We start from the raw sequence: 24,105 nt of genomic DNA on the forward strand, positions 1-24,105 counted from the left end.
TATTTTTTTAATTAAATCTTGAAGAAAGTTAAGCAGTTTTTTACAAGCACTTCCTCTGTATTTTTGATATAACTTACGTATCTTGTTTTTAAATTTTATTAAATTACCTATTTAATCAGGCAATATCTTAGGGTACAACGCATTATTACGTAACGGGATAGAGGCAATTGCCGCTCTATTTATTAGCCAGGAGAACTGTAAGATTTCACTCTTCAAAACATCTTTATCGTTAATATTTCTCAAGAGATTTATTTCTTTATCTATATATATTTCTTATAATTTTTCCAATTTGCCTTTTTAAAATCAAAAATATACTTAGGTGGAAGTTTTACTTTGTTCGCAAGGATACTAAAGAATATCGGATTATGATTGGAGCTTAAAATATTTAGAGAAACAGGATCAGTATAGTGCGAGACATTCCTAACTAGAGCAATATCAATAACACTGGGTCGATGACTAGGAGCCGGAAAATAAGTATAGTGTTCTGGGCCAGCAATGCAGAAATTGTAATCAAGAGACAGATCGAGAATTAGTTCGCCATCAGCATTATTGCAGGGACAGTTCCAGGCTAGATGTTTGGCATTTAAATCACCCATAATGATTACCTTGTCAAACATAGTTACAAGATTAATTAATTCCTCTGAAATGATTCTTCTGTTAGGTGGTTTATAACAAGCTATAAATATTATTGTTTTGTTTTGAAAGTAAACTTTTATGCCAATGATCTCCATGGACTTTACCTGCGTTAGTTGAACGTATTCATGGTCAATATTTTGTTTGAAAGCAAGTGCTACACCTCCTCCTCTAGAATTTCTGTCACTGCGGTACAGTCTATAGTTTGGGATGGTCAGTGTGTCAGTATGTTTTAATTTAGTCTCCACTATACCACAGATATCTATGTTTAGTTCAGTAAGTGTATGTGTCAGTTCATGTGTTTTAGTTTTTACAGAGTTTGCATTCCATTCAAGTATTTTACAATCATTGTTCATATAATAATTAGAGTTAGAACACATTAATCAAAAAATGAAAAAAAAAATAGCTTCTGTTATAATCAACAATTTGGATATTGAATCAGGTGAGCTTTTTAATTTATTTACAGTATTTGTAAAAGTGTTTACAATTTTTTTTTGAAATCAAAACATATTCGCAGATCTTGTAAAAGTGTGGCTAAACTAAAGTTTTCTTGCTGTTGTTGAGTCCTCTGGTGAACGCTGGAGTGTTTTGTTTGTCCTATTTGTCCAGGCATTGTTAGCGCTAGTTGTAGGATGTTGATACTCACTTCCAATTTGAGGAAATTCAATATTGTTCAATGCAAATGTTTTGGGTATTCCTTATAGTTTATTTTTGGCATTTTTTCTAGCTTCTACAAACTGGAGGACTTCACAGTTAGTGTCAGATGAACGATGTTTACCTCCACAGTTCGCACAAACATACAAATTAGTTTCAGTTTCAGTTAATTTACAGTCTTTGACCAGATGCTCTTCAGGTGGAAAATTTTCTTTTGGCTTTTCTTCTAAAAGGCACTTCCACAAATTCAACTGACATGTTTTGGTCCAGTTATCATATTCGAGCATTGCCCTTGCTCAACACAGTTAGAGAGCATCATTATACCTTAGGGTAGTCTATGTAGTGGGGGGAAAGGAAGGAGAGGGTGAACCCCTACAGACCAACACATAACCCTCACCAACACAAAACTCACCTATTCTCATTCTTCTTTCAAAAAGCTGACCTTCAGTTTTCGTTGAATTAAACGAAAACCCCTCGTTAGTATTTTAGTTGAAATTTAATTTCCAAGTTACTAAATTACTAACGGTACCTCTCACAAACTTTCACATTAATCAGAGTTCTTTTTAATGAGAAATTCGAAAAAAATATGAGACTAGATGTTACCTGTTCAACAGTCGAATCGCAACTGGGTTTACTTTAAATTGGTCCTTTTTACTGTAGTTCGATCATTTATTTATGGCCAGCAAACTGGAGTTTGAGGTGCCACAATTAAATATGTAGTAGGACTGTAAATATTTGAATCATCCTAGTAATAGCTAATAACAATTTAGCTCCTCAATGGATTATTCCGAATCTAATTTAACATTATTCAACAATTAATTACTGCAAACTTTGATGATAAAAGTTAATTTGCACTCACATCAGAGAAAGTGTTGATGTCCGAAGCAATTAGGCCTCCGCCGGACATTACCATTGGCTTTTTATATCGCTCCCTTGCGATTAAAAGGGAGGTTTTGCAGCTTTTATCCCAATGAAACCAATTTTTATTGTAAAATTGGTAAAATAGAGAATTACTCTAAAAAACATAAAAATAAAAATAACAGATAAAAAAAAAAAACAATAAAAAATAGTGAATCAATTATATCCATAACACTAAAGTGAGTTTCGATAAAAGATCGAAAACCTCGAAATCAGATTGTTGTAATTTTAACAAATTTGTTTGTGAGATTTGTAAAAATCATATTATCTAACCTGATCAGATATTTGTTGTCCCAGCCAGCACAATATGAATACATTACAAATCTCTCCGAACAGGATCATTATTGACAGTGATTTCCGGAATAATAAATTATTATACTGTTTAATGAATTTATAGAGTGATAAGTTACTTATATTGTTTAGTGAATTTCTAGAGAGATAAGTTACCATATTGCTTAGTGAATTTCTAGAGTGATAAGTTACCATATTGATTAGTGCATTTCCACAGTGATAAGTTACTATATTGCTTAGAGAATTTTTAAAAAGATAAGTTACCATATTGATTAGTGAATTTCCACAGTGATAATTTTTTTTTATTTTTTAATAGCATTTTATTAATACATTTATGTACAAAATAAAAAGAAAACAGAATACAAAAAACAATACTATACTCCTTGGAATACTCTGTCAGCCGGGGTCGACACATATGTACATAACTAAATTTATGATATACGCTGGTGAAAAATTAAATCTTAACATAAATAAGTGATAAGTAAATGATAAGAAATAAATAAGAGGTTACAATATAAGGTGCAAACAGAACATAATAAAAGAAAAAAATAAGAAACTAAACACAATATTCTTCCTTTTTTTATCTAAATATTATTTCTATTTTCAGAAATAATTATCTCAAATAAGGTCCATCTGATGAAGTGCGCGATATCTATGGGTCAAGGCAAGGCTAGCGTAATTAATCAATGTACGGCATTATCAATGGGGCTTATAAGTTACTATATTGCTTAGAGAATTTTTAGTAAGATAGGTTACCATATTGATTAGTGAATTTCCACAGTGATAAGTTACTATATTGCTTAATGAATTCCCATAGTGATAATAAATGAAATATTCTAGAACTTAAATTTTTCCTTCTTCGGTTATTTCTACCAGTATAATAAATATAAAGTCACTAAGATCCTTTTGCTTAGTGGTTGTCTTGAGTGGGTTGCACACAATATATTGAGATGCTTTTCAAGAAATTTAGAGGTTTCGGATGGTACTGAGTTTTTAAAGAGGATGGCCGTGTCGCAGGCATAGATGCTAGGGTGAATTAGAATATCAACAGCATTTGCGGTGCGAGATGGGACCAAGGATATTGCTATTCCATAACTTCTGTGAAGATAGGTTCGATTGGGGAATATTTAGAAGAGCCAACACGTACTTCAAATTGTCCATCGGGTAAATAGGGTCTACGGATTACAAAGTAAGTGAGCAGAAGGAACTTATTAAGCTGGTGGAGAACACCGATACATAACTTATCAAAGCCTTGGGCAATCTCCAGCAAGACCCCCTGAACAGTAATTTTTATTCTATTAAGTAGAAGTGAAGTGCCTAGAGGCGAACTAAAGAATACTTACTGATATAGATATATATAAAGACAACGCAATCACCAAGGCCGCTACTAAGAAGACCAACATCAACGGCCATTTGGTGATTGTAAGCAGAGCATCGAAAGATCTGGAAAATCAAGAACAAAACCAATAACTCCAGAATCCATCTAAATAATTAAGTGTTTTTCAAATACTTACTCCATGATAACTTTATGGTGTTCTACATTTTGCTGGATACAATAATTTATAGCCTTGGAATAAGCTGCATTTTCTTTATCTGTATTCAAGGCATTTTCTTTGAAATTTCCTCCATTCTCTTCATACAATATTCTGGCTCTTTTTTCCATTGATTTTATGGAATGATTTAATATTTTCAGTTGTGTTATCAAATCCAATAAAAAGAATATCATGGCAACATCTGCGGCTGCAATGGTTACACAGAAGATGAATTTGCATTCATCGGAAGCTTCTGATGCCACTGACAATAAATATTTGAAATTGTTGTCGATCAGATACGGGAACCACAAAGGCACTGGACATTCCATGTAAATACCATTTTCATATGTTTTCTTACCGCCTTGATACTGATCCACTATTGGTACCACCACTATCCAAGCTAAGCAAATCACCGTTAAGAATGATGGTAGAGCTACTAACAATTTAATTTTAAATTTTTTATTTTTTAAATTCAATTCCTGTTGTAAAATCGTTGTGGTGCTGTCACCATAATTGTACCATTCTGTGTTAATATTTTTTAAAAAAATAGATACATTTTCTCTGTGATTACTCATGTTGATTAATATCATAATTATTACAATTCCTAATGTAAAAATGTGGACAGACATTGCAATGGTAGCTATATCATGGTTCTCCAAAGACAATATTACGGTTTTGCCCAATAATTCAACTTGGTATAGTACAATTATTAAATATATGACCAATTGGAGAATAGAATATATTTTCCATTTTGGTTGCAAAGTAATAAATGTTCCTCCAATCTGCCCGAAATACCATAACTCTCTCTTCGCCGTATCATAAATATGTTGATCTTGGTCCATGATGTTCTCCACTGATCTAGGACTCACTGAACCTTCTCAAGTGACAGAGATATTAACACTGAATAAAGAAGTCATTTATTGACTTGGCGGCAGTATCGAGCGATTTCCAATCTTTCCTTCCACTTAGCACTTCCGTTATGAATTGTTAACACCTAAATAATTCGTGTCTGACGCAATGGCGGCTATAGAGATGGAGATACCTAGTTTGAAATCACAGCAGTATGGCTGACACCAATACAAAATGTAAATCTCAGTTATTACTTATTAATGGCGGCCAACAGGTGTAGCAACATTATCTACGGCTAAATCAAATATTCAGCTCCTTTTAAACAATTCTACGCAGTACATTTGTCAGTTCGCCACAAATAAAAGGAGAATTACAAATGTCAATAACTATTTTAGGTTATATCTCATCACTATTATATCTTAAGGTCGCTCAACACTGGGAGTGCATTCTCATTCTACACTCCTGCTGGGTTATTACCCCTGTAGGGTACGCCAGACTGACTTTAAATGGTTTCCCTCTCCACTGCCGATAAATAATATACAGGGTGTTCATTTTAAGACGGCTCAAATGCATTTCATGCTTAAACGGTTGGTCTGAGCGAAAAATGGTAGAGGAAAAATTTGTTGCACGTCGCCTCTAGTTTCAGAATTTGTGACTTGATTTTAGATTCCTGCCCGCATACACGGCTGACGCGCGACCAAAAGTAAGGTACATATACACCATTTTCAAGAGTATAAAAAATTATGAAGGAAACCGGAAACCGCAATTCGATATCTTCAAAATTAAAGGTGCTAGGCCATTTCAAAATCTGGTATTTTTAATCATATTTCAATTTTTCAACTTGTTATCAAAGAGAAAGAAGAGCACGCGATAGGTCATTTTTATGTATTTTTTTCATCCCCTTTCTACTAAAAATATTGCCAAGGCAGTAAAGCTAGTATTTTTCTTAATATCGGGAAATAAGTCGTTTTCCGAGTGATCTTCAGATACAGAGAGCAGTTGATAACCTCCTGGCTAACCTGGCTTGCGAGTCAGAGAAGGCACCTTTGAAGGCACAGTACATGCTTCTAAAGTTGAGTAAAATGCATTATTTGATAAATTAAGGAATAAGTTTGATCCTTTACATGAAAGATATTGATCACTTAAATATGGGGCAGGAGGTTTCCAATTTTTTGGTAATTAAACGCAACTCTCCCAAAATTACCAAATAATTATTAAACCTTCTTGTTTGTAACTGATGTAAAATTAATTTTTAGCCATTTTGTGTATGCTTGAGAACATCTAAAGTTATTAACATTTGATTTTTCTAAGAAAAATCACTCGGAAAACGACTTATTTCCCGATATTAAGAAAAATACTAGCTTTACTCCCTTGGCAATATTTTTAGTAGAAAGGGTATGAAAAAAAAACATAAAAATGACCAATCACGTGCTCTTCTTTCTCTTTGATAACAAGTTACAAAAATTGAAACATGATTAATAAATACCAGATTTTGAAATGGCCTAGCACCTTTAATTTTGAAGATATCGAATTGCGGTTTCCGGTTTCTTTCATAACTTTTTATACTCTTTGAAGCGGTTTATATGAAAATGGAGGTCAACTTCTGGTCGCGCGTCAGCAGCGTATGCGGGCAGGAATCTAAAATCAAAACACACATTCTGAAACTAGAGGCGACAGGCAACAAATTTTTCCTCTACCATTTTTCGCTCTGACCAACCGTTTAAGCATGAAATGCCGTCTTAAAATGAACACTCTGTATATACTAAAACCATACTGTTTGTTCGGTTTTATTGTGAAATCACAAATATATATATATTGTATCTCCCAAAGCAGTGTAGTGAAAAGCACAATAGAATAGAAATCAGTATAAATTTTGGTTAGCGAGCCAACTATTTTGTGATCGTTCTAAGAAGTAGGAAGGCCATCTGAAGGTGGACATTTTGGAAGTGACTGGAAACTTGCAGATGAAGATGTTTAGCTTCAAAATGGAAACAGTTATAAGCTGCTGTAATTAATAGGAATCTAAATTGTCTAAAGAGTTGGAAATTATCAACAACATTTTGTTCTTTCAAAAAATTAGTTTTATTTAGTGCATAAGAATATTGAATACATAAGATTTGTCGAGCGCAGTAAAGAACAATTCATTATTATTTTAGTGATGGTAAATCCCGGAGATCATTGACGCCCGGAGCTTTTTTCAACGCCCAGCCAGACCCTGGACAGAGTTGTCTCGGTACAGACAACACTGTCTACTATGGTTCAGTGAGCTTAAGAAGCCCCTAGAGTAAATCTAAGGGCCTGCAGATGGATTCGAACCCGGAATCTGCGAGTTGGAATCCTGTATTCGCTAACCACTCAGCTAATAATCCCTTCCTTCATTTCAGTTATCATAATTTTTTTAGAATTGAAAAAACAAACACATAAAATTGCTTAAGTATATCTGAATTATGAAAATGCTTAGACATTAATACATAAAATTTTATTAAGTTTCATTTTCCAATGCGTACAGTAATTGAAAATAAGAATAAGCTGACGACATAATCTGGAAAAAAAAAGAAAAGCATGGTTAAAATCTTCTGTAATGGGAAATCCATTTGGAAGTATCCGGTTTACGATAAATCGGTCCTTTTTCGTCTACAGTGGAGTCGGCGGTTATCCGTCACCCTTTTATCCGTCTATTCCAATTAACCGTCACTCTCCTCAGTATTTAAAAATTTAAAAAACCCAAAAAATTATTTTAAAAAGAAAAGCTTCGCGTTGGAGACACTATTGCTACCTCCCTCGAGCGAAAGCAGTATTGCACGAGTGTTTTCCTTGACGTCGCTCAGGCTTCGACAGGGTGTGGCACGAGGGACTACTGTTTAAGCTGAGGAAGATTCTTCCTCATACTTACTACCTCATCCTCAAATTTTACTTAAAAGATCGATATTTCAGAGTCAACTGTGGAGCAGTAGACATTGATATCCGTCTAGCTCGAGCTGGTGTTCCTCAGGGCAGTGTCCTAGGTCCTATTCTTTACTCCTTGTATACAGCAGACATACCTCAACATCCTAATACTATCCTCTCTACCTTTGCTGACGATACTGCTATCTTATGTCCACATTCCGAACTTCTTATCGCTACACGAACTCTATAAACACACATCAACCACGTACAGGATTGGCTTTTCAAATGGAGAATCAAAACCAACGTTACGAAGTCTAAGTTTATAGTATTTACTCTCAGACGGAAATCCTACCTCCTGTCATCTTGGACCAAACTCCTATACCAACTGTGGACAAAGTACGCTACCTTGGACTTCACCTAGAAGCAAACGGTTGACATGGAATCCCCATACTAGACTGGAAAAGACAATAAACTAACCAGCGCTACAAACTTCTCGCCAGACAACTTGACCAACGACCGAAACTTAACCTAGATAACAAAAGACTCTTATATCTAATGTTACTGCGACCCATTTGGTCATACGGCATCGAAGTATGGGGGATCGACTAAGCGTTCCAATTCACTACGTCTCCAGGCATTACAGTCCAAAAATACTTCGGAAACTTCTTAACGCTCCGTTCTATGTATCTAACCTCACTATCCATAATGACCTCAAAATTCCTTTCATTACAGATCTTGCTAACACTCGTTTCTTCAAATTTCATTCCTCTACAGCAGCTCATCCTAACCCTCTCATAGAACACCTATCTTCCTCCACATTACCAGGTAATCCTCTAAGGAGATTGAAGAGAAGATGGCCTCGTGATCTTCTCTCATCGTGAGAGCAGTAAATAGCAAGAGCACGTTACTGGAGTGGCACCACTGGGTGCCTTCTCCAATCATGATTTCCCCTTATTTCTTTTCTCTTTCACCATATTTGCTTGTTGCAACAACTGTTGCAGTAGTAAATTACAATAAAAGATTAAAAAAAAAAAAGAAAAAAAAAGAAAACTTTCTTTTGAGATTTTTTCCTTTGTCTTTTAGGTACATACTCGGTGTCCATCACTCGACTGTTTGTGGGTATTTTTCCTAAAAAGATCAACTAAAAACAAAACCGCCCACAAGACCGATTAGATGTCGCAGACATTGTATTCATTAATTTTAATACACAATAGAATGAATTGAATAATGAAAGATACCTGCCCTTTAAGGCTTAAGCGTATAAACGTATAAAATATGTATACCAGTTAATACAAAGTTTTATACACGATAAACAAAAGAATGTGGAAATTTTCCTGTTTTTTTCTATTATCCGTCTATTCGACTATCCGTCACGTGTCCGGTCCCGGTCATGACGGATAACCGAGACTCCACTGTATTTGTTTAAGGCTCCTAAGTGGTTGGAGATATTTAATGTCATCCTGGAGCTTAGGTAGATATCCAAGGTGCCATAAATAAATGGTTGGACACAAAACACCCTCATAATTACTATTTATCTCCTCAGTAAATGCCACGGAATTCGCAAATTGTAATTGCATTTTTTTGAAAATAGATTTGATTTGAATCTTTCAACAATAAAGAATAAAATTTTTCAATATTCTTACAAAGCATTAGATACAGCTACACCAAGCAAAACTCGTCAAGGGAATCCCTGAACTTCCGCCTAAGTCAAACCCACAATATCACAACATAGATAAGTGTACCCAGCAACTTCAAGGAAGTAATGAGTTAATCGACCCACAGTCACTGTGGCCTGCAAGAATCTATTTTAACGTTCTTCGGGTAACCAAAAGTTAACCGTTGTCTTAGAACATTGTGTCTTCCCAATACTGGAAGATTACGAAATAGATGTGCTTACCTTAAATCTTGTCTTAGCCGAAAAAGTAAGAATCCTTTTTCTAAGTCCGCTCGAGGACATCGCTAAACCCTATATTCCTGTATTTGGAAACATGTGCAGTAAGGGTTCTATTTGTTTATCGTAGTTATTTGGCGAATCACAATGAACTCGTTGAAATGTTGGATCGGTTTGATACGTTTTTTGTGTCATCTCCTTTTCAAACTAAAATTAAGATCATTTGTTTCGCCCGCTATATAAGGATAACGTAAAAAACTAGCGACGGACTCAATCAATTTGCAAACTTTTTTCAAAATCAAATCAACTTTTTTCCGTTTCAAAAAACAGTGCTATTAAATATTAATTATGGTTAACAAGCAACAAAATTGCTACTTTTAAGTGGATTTTCCCGAATCGCAGTAAATATTATTCTACACTTAATTTATCAAAATTTTGATGATAAAACTTAATATGTACTTGCATCAGAGAACGTGCTGAAGTTCGCAGCAATTATGCCACCACCGGACAATACCATTGGCTGTTTATACCTCTCTCTTACTATCAAAAAGGACGATTTGCAGCTTTTATCCCAATGTAACCAGTTTATATTATAAAATTGGTGGAATAGATAATTACTCTAAAAATAAAAAGAACTAGCATAAAATAGTGAATGAACTATTTATATAACAGTAGTGTGAAAATCAATTTTTTTTATGAGATTTCTGGAAATTATATGATCCTAGTTCATGATTCTAACCTGATCAGATATTTGTTGTCCCAGCCAGCACAATATGAATATAATGCAAATCTCTGCAAGCAGCATCATTAGTGACAGTAACTGATGAGTGAACCGGATTCTACCCTAGAATTTGCAGAGTGATAAATTTCCATATTACTTAATGGATTTCTAGAGTGTTATGTTACCATATTGATTAGTGAATTTCTAGAGTGATAAGTTACAATATTGCTTAATAGATTTCTAGAATAATATGTTACCATATTGCTTAGTGAATTTCTAGAGTGATAAATAACAATATTGGTTAATGAATTTCTAGAGTGATAAGTTACCATATTGCTTAATGGATTTCTAGAGTGTTATGTTACCATATTGATTAGTGAATTTCCAGAGTATTAAGTTACCATATTACTTAATAGATTTCTAGCGTGATAATTTACCATATTACTTAATGGATTTCTAGAGAGATAAGTTCCTATATTGCTTAGTGAATTTCTAGAGTGATAAGTTAACATACAATATTGCTTAATAGATTTCTAGAGTGTTTTGTTACCATATTGCTTAATGGATTTCTAGAGTGATAAGTTACCATATTGCTTAGTTTATTTCAAGAGTGATAAGTTAGAATATTGCTTAATGGATTTCCAGAGTGGTAAGTTACCATATTGCTCAATGAATTTCTAGAGTGATAAGTTAATATGCAATATGGCTTAATGGATTTCTAGAGCGATATGTTACAATATTGCTTAATGGATTTCTAGAGTGATAAGTCACCATATTGATAATGAATTTCTAGAGTGATAAGTTACAATATTGCTTAATGAATTTCTAGAATAATATGTTACCATATTGCTTACTGAATTTCTAGAGTGATAAGTTACCATATTGCTTACTGAATTTCTAGAGTGATACGTTACCATATTGAATAGTAAATTGAAATGTTAAAAAATTAATTTTTCATTATATTATACTTAATTAAAAATTAATAATAATAATTTTGGTTATGTTTAGATGTCACCGTACTAAATTTTATAATTTATGCGTCGCAACTTTATTCTCAGGATGGTTTATGAAAGGGAAAGTGTTCGATCAGTTAAATTGGGGTACTGTAAGAATATCAGTAGCATTAGTGATGTGAGATGGGACCAAGGATATTGCCTTATTTAACTGTTGTGATGACGGGTTCGATTGGGAAATATCCGGAAGAGCAATTTGGTACTTCTAAATGTCCATCGGGTAAATAGGGTCGAAGGATACAAAGTGAGTGAGCGAAAGGAACTTATTAAGCTTACAGACGCATAATTTATCAAAGCCCCTGCAATACCCCCTGAACAGTACTTTTTATTCTTTAAAGTAGAATTGACTTGGTGAAGTAAATAATACTAACTGATACAGATATAAATAATGACAACGAAATAATCAAGGCCGCTATTATGAAGACAAACATCATCGGCCATTTTGTGATTGTAACCATAGCATCGAAAGATCTGGAACAACCAGAACAAAACAGGTAATACTCCAGAATCCATCTAAATAATTAACTATTTGTAAATACTCACTCTATGATAACTTTATGGTGTTCTACATTTTGCTGGATGCAATAATTTATAATTTTTGAATAAGCTGCAATCTCTTTATCTGAATTCAATGCTTTTTCCTTGAATTTTCCTCCATTCTCTTCGTACAATATTCTAGCTCTTTCTTCAATTGATCTTATAGAATGATTCAATATTTTCAGTTGTGTTATCAAATCCAATGTAAAGAATATCATGGAAACAATTGCGGCTGTTGAGATTACACATACGACAAATGTAAAAGAAGCTTGAGAAGCCACAGACAATAAATATTTGAAATTGTTGTCGATCAGATACGGGAACCACATAGGCATTGGAGTCTTCTTGTAGATACCATTTTCATATGTTTCCTTTTCGCCTTGATACTGATCCAGTGATGGTACCACTATCCAAGCTATGGCCATGACTATCAAATATGATGGTATAGCTGTTAACAATTTGATTTTAAATTTTTTACTTTCCAAGTTCAATTCCTGTTGTAGATTCGTTGTGGTCCTGTCACCATAATTGTACCATTCCGTGTTAATATTTTTTAAAAAAATAGATACATTTTCTCTGTGTTTACTCATGTTGATTAATATCATAATTATTACAATTCCTAATGTAAAAATATGGACAGACATTGCAATGGTAGCTATATCGTGGTTCTCTAAAGACAATATTACGGTTTTGCCTAATAATCCAACATGGTATACCAGAATTATGAAATATATGACCAATTGTAGAATAGAATATCTTTTCCATTTTGGTTGCAAATTAATAAATGTTCCTCCAATCTGCCCGAAATACCATAACTCTCTCTTCGCCGTATCATAAATATGTTGATCTTGGTCCATGATGTAATCCACTAATCTAGGACTCACTCAACCTTCTCAAATGACAGAGATATTAATACTGAATAAACAAAGCATTTATTGTCGTGGTGGAAGTATCGAGCGATTTCCAATCTTTTCTCCCACTTAGCGCTTCTGTTATAAATTATTGATGCCTAAGAAATTCGTGTCTGACGCAATGGCGGCTATAGTTTGAAAATTGTGCGCAGTAGAAATAAAATATTAAGGTCTTTATTTTCATTGTATTCTAAATTAAGATTTAGGTAGTCCTAAATTGTGATCAGATCCTTGAAAAGATTAGGTTCAGAATTCTTACGGTCCTTTGTGATATGGTGGGTAGATATCCGGTTGTGATGGTTTAGCTTCCTGGGATTTTTATTTTCTGACGTATTTTTATAAATGCTCCTTGGGAGATGGACTTTGATCCCATTAGAGGAAAGAATCTCCATTCTGTGCAAAGCTTTTTTTACTATTCCAGTGTTAAGTTGGCTAGCCAGGCTCTACTCCCACCTAGTTTGCACCGGAAGCGCTTTGGTCTACTCCACGTTCTCTTATCCCTTTTTTTCTTTCCTCATCCTCCTATTGACCGGCCCTCGCTTTGAGCACTGCTCGACACCGTGGTTTCCGCATTCGGATACACCATTTTGTTAATAATGTAGCGTCAGACAAGGTATCAGGTTCAGCCACTCGTGTTTTGATAAAATCTTAGTTTTTTCCGAAGTTATCTATAATTTAAAAAGATGTTATTATTCTAAATAGATCCTAATAATGTAAATATACAGGTAATTACTAAATTAATATTGGTTTTAGATAACATTGTCACAAGTGTTCGAACAGCGTTTAGAGTTGGTGAATATTTGATTGACTGTAGCCTAGCCTCTCCATTGTACCTGTTAGACCGCGAATCGAACCCAGTACCACAATGCATATTAGCTTTGCAGGTCTCGCCTCTTAACCCGCTCGGCTACCGTGGCACCTTTTTTCAATATAAATAAATTCATACATTAAAATAAATGAAAATATTCTTATACTAGCTTCTACTTAACAGCAACCTGTTTGAAAATAATAGTATTTTATTGTAATAATTGGTTATTGAAAAGATTTACTTTTCTGTAAAACCAAGAATGAATTAACTTTTGTTTTAAGTCAGCCTTAGAAAGGAATGTTCAGCGTATAAACAGGGATAAACAGGTGTCGGTAACTACCGGGACTAGTCTTTAGTATGTTGGCTACAGGATAATCACCTGAATCCAGGCTGGGTAAGTGTTTACTCCTGCTAATTTTATTCCAGCATAATATTAGATATTTCATTTTAATTATAAAATTATTATATTTGTAAAGTGCAAGTTTTTTTCAAAGGATGGGCCAAGTTTTGAAGTTCGTGCTTATTTCGTCCTCTCCTCCATAGTTCTCCAGCACTTCTTGTAGGTTGCCCTATCTGGAAGTAGGCTATTATCTCACTCTGTCATTGTTGTACACAAATTAATTAAACTTCCTTTGCCCGAGTGGAAGATTTGTTTAAGCATGGATTTAAGCATAGTGCGACGGACTACTTCTACTGACTAAGTACATAGGTTGAAACATGGCTGTTTTAAGAAACCAAATTTAGTTTTAATTTGTTTTAAATCATCTAGTGATTTCTGATCTTCAATTGAAGTGACTGGAAACTTGCAGATGAAAATGTTTAGCTTCAAAATGGAAACAGTTATAAGCTGCTGTAATCAATAGGAATCTAAATTGTCTAAAGAGTTGGAAATTATCAACAACATTTCGTTCTTTCAAGAAATTACAGTTTTATTTAGTGCATAAGAATATTGAATACATAAGATTTGTCGAGCGCAGTAAAGAACAATTCATCATTATTTTATGGCTTAAATCATTAGTCAATAATACATAAAATTTTATTTAGTTTCATTTTCCAGGGCGTACACTAATTGAAAATAAGAATAAGCTGACGACATTATCTGGAAAATAAAAGAGAAAAGCTTGGTTAAAATCTTCTGTAATGGGAAATCCATTCGCAAGTACTCAGTTTACGTTCGGTCCTTTTTCAACTATTTATTTATGGCTCCTGAGTGGTTGGTGATATTTAATGTCATCCTGGAGCTGAGATGGATATCCAAGGTGCCAAAAACAAAAATAGTTATACTGAAACCACCTTTGTAATAACAATTTATCTTCTAATGAAATTTCTCGGATTTCACAATATACAGGGTGATCCATTTAAAACGCACCAATCGCTAATAACTTTTTAGGGAAGCGGAATTTCGAAAAAACGTACGAAGTAAACTATATGTTTTTTTTGGTCTAGTTTTCAAATTTTCCACTCCCGATGGTGTATCTTTTTTTGTGGCGGAGTTACGGCTAAAAACCCGATTGGGGTTACATAAGGACCACTGGTTTTGACAATGGTTATAAAAACTACATAAAAAACTGTGAAAAATGTCGTTAACCCTGTTTCGATATCCCTAATATTAGTCGAGATATTTAAGATCAAAGTTACAATTTTATCTATTCGTGAACGGTTTTCAATATTAATTTTCTACCAGAAATACACGTTTTAGAAGGTCCTCTGACTACAAAAAATGTTGTTTGTGACGCAAAGAACAAAAATAATAAGAATTGGAGATTTTAAAACATGTAGTGTAATGTAATGGTTATGGGTGGATCAGAATAAATTTGTATTATCATCAAATAAAAGCAATAATCACATCATTTTAATGTACCCAGTATGCAAGACTTCTTGACCTATGATTACGGTAAGAATATCTTGCCAGGGTGTTGGTCTAGTGGTCAAGAGCGTGGCTTTGTAAGTCAGGGAGATCCCCAGTTCAAATCTCGCGTATGCAGTTATTCTTATTACTTAAAGAATCATAATACTTTTTTTAATAAAGTGTAGTCATATGCTGGATTCGAACTGGGGATCTCCCACTTAAAAAGCCACGCTCTTGACCACTAGACGAACACCCACCCATCCCTGGCAAAATTTACTTCGTACGTTTTTTCTAAATTCCGCTTTCCTAAAAAGTTTTTTCCGATTGGTGCGTTTTAAATGGATCACCCAGTATAAATGCATTTCTTGAAAATAGTTTAGATTTAAAACTCTCAACAATGAAGAATAAAATAGTTCAATACTTTGACAGCTGCGCCAAACTAAACTAATAACATTATTCTACACTTAATTGCTCCAAATTTTGATGATAAAACTTAATTTTTACTTACATCAGAGAATGTGCTGAAGTTCGTAGCAATCATGCCACCACCGGTCAATACCATTGGCTGTTTATATCGCTCCCTCGCTATCATAATAGACGATTTGCAGCTTTTATCCCAATGAAACCAGTTTATATTATAAAATTGGTGAAATAGATAGTTACTCTGTAAAACAAAAAAAGTATAAAATAGTGAATCAATTTTATTGAGTAAGCAGAAGTGAGAGTATCAAATTTGTTGGTGAGATTTCTAAAAATCATAAGATCATGTTTCTTGATTCTAACCAGATCAGATATTTGTTGTCCCAGCCAGCACACTATAAATTCATCGCATATCTCTGTGAACAGGACCATTAATGACAGTAACTGATGTGTCATCTGGATTTTACCCTAGAATTTTCAGAATAAAAAGTTATCATATTGCTTAATGAATTTCTAGAGTGATAAATTACCATATTGCTTAGTGAATTTCTAGAGTGATAAATTACCATATTGCTTAGTGAATTTCTAGAGTGATAAGTTACCATATTGCTTAGTGAATTTCTAGAGTGATAAGTTACCATATTGCTTAGTGAATTTTCAAGGAAATAAGTTACAATATTGCTTAATGAATTTTTAGAATGATAAGTTACCAAATTGCTTAGTAAATTTTTAGAATGATAAGTTACCATATTGCTTAGTAAATTTTTAGAATGATAAGTTACCATATTGCTTAGTGAATTTTTAAAATGATAAGTTACTAAATTGCTCAGTGTCTTTTTAGAATGATAATGAATTTTTAGAATGATATGCTAAATAGCCTCGCCTTGCAGGGCACTGCGCAGATAGTGTAACCGCTCGACGTCTGAGAGATCTGCTTAAAAAAGTCACTAAGCAATTTGGTAACATATCATTCTAAAAATTCACTAAGCAATGTGGTAACTTATCATTCATACCAACAGACCGGTGATAGAGTTTTGAAAAGCGACCCAATGCCGAAAATTCCCATCAAAGTGGGGAAGCAGGATTTGCTGGAGACAAACAGCGGGGAGATGTAAAGTGGCGGACGAGGAGGCGGACAAGGCTTTTGCTAATGTGTTGACAAGGTAAACCTCCTGAATTGTAACAGATTGTAATAGAGTAAACAGTCGTCTTACCTGCAAAAGGGAGGCTGGGTCAGCAGCTGAGAGAGGGGCGAACTGACGGCGGATGTTGTACGCTTGGCGTGTGCCTAGCCGTCTGAAATTAGCGCTCCCCCTCCGGGACGTGCTGGATAGTGGCCCTAGCGTCGCCCTGCAGCGCACCGCAATGGTAGAGCAGCCTTTCCACGTCGGTGAGGCCAGGCGGGTTAACCACTAGCAAGGTGAAAGTGTCGTGGAAAGCGATCCAGCGCCGGAAATCCCCATCAAAAAGAGGAAGAAGAATCTGCGGGAAGTGGCCGACGGGGATATGCGTAGCAAGGGGATTGGCACAATAGGGCAGGTTCCAGTGAGAAGGCAGCGTATCTGTTGGTGCAGCGCCTTCACCTGCCGGAAACCTTCCAGTACCTGCTCCTCAGAGAGACCCTCAGGGAGGGGGCCCACCTTCATATTATGCTTCTGCGCGTTGCATAAAGGCCGCGAGCACCTCCGCGGGACACTTTGCGGAGCACTGCGACCCGCGCAGCCGCCTACGGGTGTTCGCTAGAAATCTCAGCTATTTGTGCTCGAAAACCATTTAATGTTATTCGAGCGCCTTGCACCACTCGGCTTAAGGTCGTGTGCGAAACTGCACTCACTCCTTTATTCCGTTGCGTAGCCATCGGAGATCAAGGCGTGAGACGGAAGTGGACTGTATAGGATGTAAAGATTTAAAGGAAGTTGCGTTCCGTGGAGGAAGAGGGAAACACCTGGTAAAACGTGAAGCACGAGAGGAATTGGGGAGAATTGGAATTGGTCTACGGAGGGCCCGCAAAGCGTAGAATAGTTGGGGTGATGTCCCTGAATGCCATTCCACCGTCAGGACTAGCAGCAAGCGTACTGATTGTAGGCAGGTAGGTAGAGAGTCGTCAGTGCGTAATGGGACTAGGCGACTCTAGGCAAAGATAAGCGAAGGAACGGCGAGCGAGCGGCGCGGAGTGGGCCACATACACCCCAGTCCAAAACAGCGTTTAAAGACCTTTTCTGATTTCCGCTTTAACGCCCAAACATGGAGATTATCCGAAAGAACCTATCTCGTACTTCAAAATGTCCATCAGTTAAAATAGGCTCGAAGGATTACAAAATAAGTGAGTGGAAGGAAATTATTAAGCTGGTGGAGAATACCGATGCATAACTTATCAAAACTCAGAACGATCACCAGGAAGACCTCCTGAAAAGTTCCTTTCATTCTTGGAAGTAGAAATATGAAATGAGTAGTATTAGCAGTGTGAGAGATGGGACCAAGGATATTGCCTTCTGTAACTAGTGTGAAGATGGGTTCGACTGGGGAATATCCGGAAAAGCTAACTTGCGCTTTAAAATGTCCGGTTAAATCGAATCGAACGATTACAATATAAGTGAGGAAGAAACTTCTTAAGCTTGTAGACAACCAGATGCATAACTTATCAAAGCTCTCGGCCATCTCCAAAAAACCCTTGAACAGTAATTTTTATTCTTACTAGGCGAACTAAAGAATACTTACTGATACAGTTATATATAATGACAACGCAACAATCAAGGCCGCTATTAAGAAGACGAACAACATCGGCCATTTGGCGATTGCATGCAGAGCATCGAAAGATCTAGAAAATCAAGATCAAAACCAATTACTCCAGAATCCATCTAAATAATTAATAATTTTCAAATACTCACTCTATGATAACTTTATGGTGTTCTACATTTTGACGGATGCAATAATTTATAATCTTGGAATAAGCTGTTTTCTCTTTATCTGAATTCAATGCATTTTCTTTAAATTTTCCTCCATTCTCTTCATACAATATTCTGGCTCTTTTTTCCATTGATTTTATGGAATAATTCAGTATTTTCAATTGGGTTATCAAATCCAATGAAAAGAATATCATGCCAACATTACCGGATGTTATGTTAACAATTAAGACGAACGCAAATGAAGCTTGAGATGCCACTGACAATAAATATTTGAAATTGCTGTCGATCAGATAGGGGAACCACATGGGCAATGGAGTTTTCTTGTAGATACCATTTTCATACGTTTTCTTTTCGTCTTGATACTGATCCACTATTGGTACCACCACTATCCAAGCTGTGGCTAGGATAATCAAGAATGATGGTAGAGCTACTAACAATTTAATTTTAAATTTTTTATTTCCCAAATTCAATTCCTGTTGTAGAATCGTTGTGGTGCTGTCACCATATTTGTACCATTCCCTGTTAATATTTTTTAAGAAAATAGATACATTTTCTCTGTTATTACTCATGTTAATTAGAAACATAATTACTAAAATTGATAACATAAAAAAATGGACTGACATTGCAAAGGTGGCTATATCGTGGTTCTCCAAAGACAATATTACGGTTTTGCCAAATAATCCAACGTGGTATACTAAAATTATTAAATATATGACCACTTGTAGAATAGAATATCTTCTCCATTTTGGTTGCAAATTAATAAATGTTCCTCCAATTTGCAGGAAATACCAGAACTCTCTCTTCGCTGTATCATAAATTAGTTGATCTTGGTCCATAATTGTTGTACTCCACTGATCTAGGACTCACTTAACTTGCTCAAGTGACAGAGAAATTGACACTAAATGAAGAAGTAATTTATAGGCGTAGCAGAAGTAAATCCATAATTTAAAAATATTTTATTATTCTATATAGATCCTTACAATGTAAACATACAGATAATTACTAAGTTAATATTGGTTTTAGATCACAAGGTCACAAGTTTTCCAACATCGTTTAGAGCTGCTGAATATTTGATTGGCTGTGGAAGGCCCCTCCCTGGTACTTGTTGATCGTCTTTAATAATTTGATATGCTCTGTTTTTACGATAATATATTTTTCTTGGAATATTAAGTAATAATCACGTTTAATTAATACCTGTTTTACACCATACCAGCTACAGAAGTTGAAACAATACTACTGTCGGGGTCATTAACGATGGACGACGACTTTTACGTTAAATTACCACCGGACATCACCGGGCATGCATCGACATGCAGGTATAAAAATGTATGTATTTTTACGATGTTATGCTGTATGTGCGTGTGAATGTTTAGTTTTTCCGAAAATATTACGCCATTTTCATTCAACGATCACCTCATTTTCAATATAAACAAATTCATGCATTAAAATAAATGAAAGTATTAAAACTGTCCGGTAGGACAGTTGTATAAGGGTTGACCATCGAAAACTGCACGAAAAAGCGTAACGTTGAAAAACACCCAACTTTGACAATTTTTTTCTATTTTTCTATAAAAGATAAAATTCCCAAATTTTCTTTAAATCTTACTCCAAACCATGCCTCTTAATAATCGCCAATATGCCTATCAGGCAGGGAAGTCCGTAGACTTGGCTCTGGACGACCTAAATAGGCTACTCCAGAAGTCGCTTGACGACAAGGAAATCGCGGTAGCCACCTTTTTGGATATAGAGGGCGCCTTTAACAATGTGTCCTCAGAGTCTCTTGTTGGTGCACTGACAAGAAGGGGCACGCCCCCTACGATTAGTCAGTGGATAAGGACTAGTCTTTTGGGAAGGACTAATATAGCCACCATCGACAATTCATCTCTTGTGGCCAGGGTAAGCAGAGGCTGTCCGCAGGGAGGCGTTTTGTCGCCATTGCTGTGGACGTTATTAGCCGATGAAATCCTGACCAAATTAACCGCGGAAGGTTTTCATTGCCTTGGGTTCGCGGACGATCTGGCGATCGTGGCGAGGGGGCGGTTCGCGGTAACCGTCTCGGAGCGCACTCAGGGGGCGCTCAATATTGTGAACAAATGGTGTAGAACGGAGGGTCTCTCCATCAATCCCCACAAAACTCAAGTGGTTCCTTTTACAAGGAAGAGAAATTTACAAGGCTTACAACAGCCAATGCTCGGAGGGGTTGTGATCCCCTTTGCCATGGAAGCCAAATATTTGGGAGTTATCTTTGACCGAAGGCTGACATGGAATTCTCATATTAATGCTACCGCACACAAAGCCAGAATCGCCATGGGTAGGTGCAGGAGGCTATGCGGTAAAAGTTGGGGATTAAGCCCGAAGATGACTCTGTGGATTTATACCTGTGTCGTGAGACCAATGGTAACCCACGGGGCGGTGGCGTGGTGGACGAAGACCTTGCAGATGGGGGGGCCGGGAGCGCTCGGAAGTATTCAAAGGCTGGCCTGCTTGAGTACGACGGGTGCCATGATGACTACCCCCACTGCGGCCTTGGAGGTCCTGTTAAACCTTCCACCACTCCACATTCACGTCCAAGGCGTGGCAAGAGCAGTTGTGGCACGACTACAACAGGGACAAGCGCCCATTTATCCCAGGCATACGGGGAAATATCAAGACCTATGGGAGGAGCTGGAGGCGGACCCGATTTTGGGCCTGCCTACGGACATAATGACTCCTAGGCATGACTTCCAAAAACCCTTCAAAGTCCTGATTTTAGACAGAGGGGCATGGAAGAATGGGCCGCCAATTACAGGCGAATCTATGTGGTACACGGACGGGTCTAAGATGGATGACGGAGTGGGAGCCGGCGTGTACGGGGCTCATCCGAGATGTAATATCTCGGTGAGCCTGGGAAGGCTAGCTACGGTCTTTCAGGCGGAGCTAGTCGCGATTATTATCTGCGCTACCGAAATAAGAAGGCGGGGAGTGTATAACTCCAGAGTTGTCATTTATTCGGACAGCCAGGCTGCTCTGCGGGCAATTGACTCGTGGGAGATCAGCTCAAGGCTGGTGTGGGACTGCCTAGGTGCACTGAAGGAAATCAGTAGCCATAATAAGGTCTTCCTGGTTTGGGTACCTGGGCACTCGGGTCACAGAGGCAATGAGGCGGCGGACCGCCTGGCCCGGGAGGGTTCAATGAGAGCGCTTATCGGGCCGGAGCCGTTCTGCGGTGTCTCAAGATGCCTCAGGAGCACATCCATTAAGCTATGGATGCAGGACCGATCAAGGGAATGGTGGGTCAAAACTCCAGGCCAGAGACAGGCGAAAAAGTTTATCCATAGCTACTCGCCCAAGCTAACTGCAGAACTACTCCAACTAGGCCGGGTGGCCATAAGGATAGCAGTTTGCATTCTCACTGGCCATTGTAGACTAAATAAGCACATGCATCGCATGGGCCTGGCAACGGATAGCCTGTGTAGGTTTTGTCAGGAAGAAGAGGAGACGGCACTGCATGTGGTATGTCAGTGCGAGGGGCTGGTCTGGCTAAGGTACCGACTCTTTGGCAAAGAGAAACTGGTGCCAACAAGCCTCAGCCAGGGCACTCTCTCGGACCTATTAAGGCTTTTAAGGCAAGCAGAACTCGAGAGGGTGCTCTGATGGCAGGTGCTCTGATCGACCACCTGGGAGCCCCCCCTCCCAATTCCATAGTTTGGTTAAGGACAGGATAGGGAGAGGGTCTTCAACTAGGGGGATGCCACAATAGATCCTTGGGGTGTCGCGGTGGCGTAGGCTGAATAGCCAATTCCCCCGATGGAATCTAATCTAATCTAATCTACTCCAAACCATCCTTTATAACTGTAATTTTTTTGCAACCACCCAGATCTAATAGGTTTCGAGAAAAAAGTTGCCGAAAATGAGCAAAAACGGCTTTTTCAAAAAATGTTCTTGTTGTTGTTGTTGTTGTAGTTGTTACCTTTTTTGTAAACAACGTAGCGCCTAAACGCGTGAACCGATTTTCATGAATGAGGTGTCATTCGATTGGGAATTTTATGTAGATGTGCCTTTTGGGGGTCTCGACGCTGTACATCAATGGGAGAGGAGTTAGCCCCCTTTATGTAAGGCCCCCTCCAAAATTATTATTACTAATTACTCTGTAAATCTTGGCTCGATTTTGATAAAATTTGGTAGGATGATAGGGTTAGGGCTCCCCTACCTAACAATAAAGCGACGATCTGCTCTTACACTTGTTAAGGGGAAGTATAGCAATCGTTTCAAATTATCGACACGTGAACCGATTTTCATGAATGAAGTGTCATTCGATTGGGAATTTTATGTAGATGTGCCTTTTGGGGGTCTCGACGCTGTACATCAATGGGAGAGGAGTTAGCCCCCTTTATGTAAGGCCCCCTCCAAAATTATTATTACTAATTACTCTGTAAATCTTGGCTCGATTTTGATAAAATTTGGTAGGATGATAGGGTTAGGGCTGCCCTACCTAACAATAAAGCGACGATCTGCTCTTACACTTGTTAAGGGGAAGTATAGCTATCGTTTCAAATTATCGACACGTGAACCGATTTTCATGAATGAAGTGTCATTCGAATCAAAATTTTGTACAGATTTGTACTTTAAAAGTCATGACGCTATGCCTCATAAGGAGGGGAGTTCGCCCCACCCAAATAACGCCCTTTCTAAAACTATTATTACCAATATTTCTACAAAGCTTAGTCCGATTTTGATAAAATTTAGCACGAAGAAGTGATTAAAGCTCCTCTACGTGGCTGTGAAGTGCCATCATGCTCTTACACCTACTAAGAGGAAGTACTGCAATCGTTAAAATTATCAATGAGTGAACCGATTTACATCAATGAATTGTCGTTCAATTCAAAATCTTTGCCTTTTAGGGAGAAGTACTGTAATCGCAGTTTATTTTTCTTGCTCCTCTTAAAAGGAAGTACTGAAATCGCAGTTTAATTTTGCTATTTACGTACAAATACATTCCTATTTTATTCAAAACGCTTTCTCAGAAAAATGGTTATTGAGGATGGTTTGGGGACCGCAACTATAACCATTCTTTAGAAAGATCTCTCCAGTGGTAGTTACGGTTCCGATTTAACACCTTATCAGGTTATAATGATAGAATAGCTTATTCCAAATTTTAAAAAATCTGTAAAGCAGACGTAACTTTGCTAATAGACAAAAAGGAAAATCTATCCAAAAGGTACAAAAATCTCCTTAACAAAAACTTACAGTTTAAAAAGTTAAGTATAAGGGTTGATTAAACGCCAAAAGGTACACAAATTAGCAAGT

At 36.8% G+C, this 24,105-nt stretch overlaps 3 protein-coding genes across 4 annotated transcripts in view; 1 reads left to right on the forward strand and 2 right to left on the reverse strand.

Moving 5' to 3' along the window:
- LOC141446080 (protein APCDD1-like) overlaps nucleotides 1-24,105 on the forward strand; it is a 460,040-nt gene that overhangs the window by 219,105 nt on the left and 216,830 nt on the right. Inside the window, exon 1 of one of the 2 annotated variants that reach the window (XM_074112482.1) lies at nucleotides 819-1,075. The exons of the other annotated variant lie outside the window; for it this stretch is intronic. Coding sequence (XP_073968583.1) covers nucleotides 1,024-1,075 — 52 coding nt within the window. The 5' untranslated portion in view covers nucleotides 819-1,023. Of the gene's footprint in view, nucleotides 1-818; nucleotides 1,076-24,105 lie in introns of those variants that run through there. 2 annotated transcript variants of the gene reach the window in all.
- LOC141451557 (uncharacterized) lies at nucleotides 10,051-12,876 on the reverse strand. The gene is made up of 4 exons (XM_074123038.1): nucleotides 11,932-12,876; nucleotides 11,760-11,859; nucleotides 10,394-10,498; nucleotides 10,051-10,273 (listed from the first exon to the last, which is right to left on the reverse strand). The coding sequence occupies exons 1-4, from the start codon at nucleotides 12,780-12,782 to the stop codon at nucleotides 10,103-10,105; spliced, it is 1,227 nt and encodes a 408-aa protein (XP_073979139.1). The 5' UTR covers nucleotides 12,783-12,876; the 3' UTR covers nucleotides 10,051-10,102.
- On the reverse strand, nucleotides 14,460-18,732 carry LOC141451570 (odorant receptor 46a-like). Its single transcript, XM_074123042.1, has 4 exons — nucleotides 18,632-18,732; nucleotides 16,277-16,381; nucleotides 16,002-16,157; nucleotides 14,460-14,743 (listed from the first exon to the last, which is right to left on the reverse strand). The coding sequence occupies exons 1-4, from the start codon at nucleotides 18,692-18,694 to the stop codon at nucleotides 14,681-14,683; spliced, it is 387 nt and encodes a 128-aa protein (XP_073979143.1). The 5' UTR covers nucleotides 18,695-18,732; the 3' UTR covers nucleotides 14,460-14,680.

This window comes from Rhodnius prolixus, unplaced genomic scaffold (genome assembly GCF_049639745.1).
Source record: "Rhodnius prolixus isolate KJV_2025 unplaced genomic scaffold, Rpr scaffold_1, whole genome shotgun sequence".
NCBI lineage: Eukaryota > Metazoa > Arthropoda > Insecta > Hemiptera > Reduviidae > Rhodnius > Rhodnius prolixus.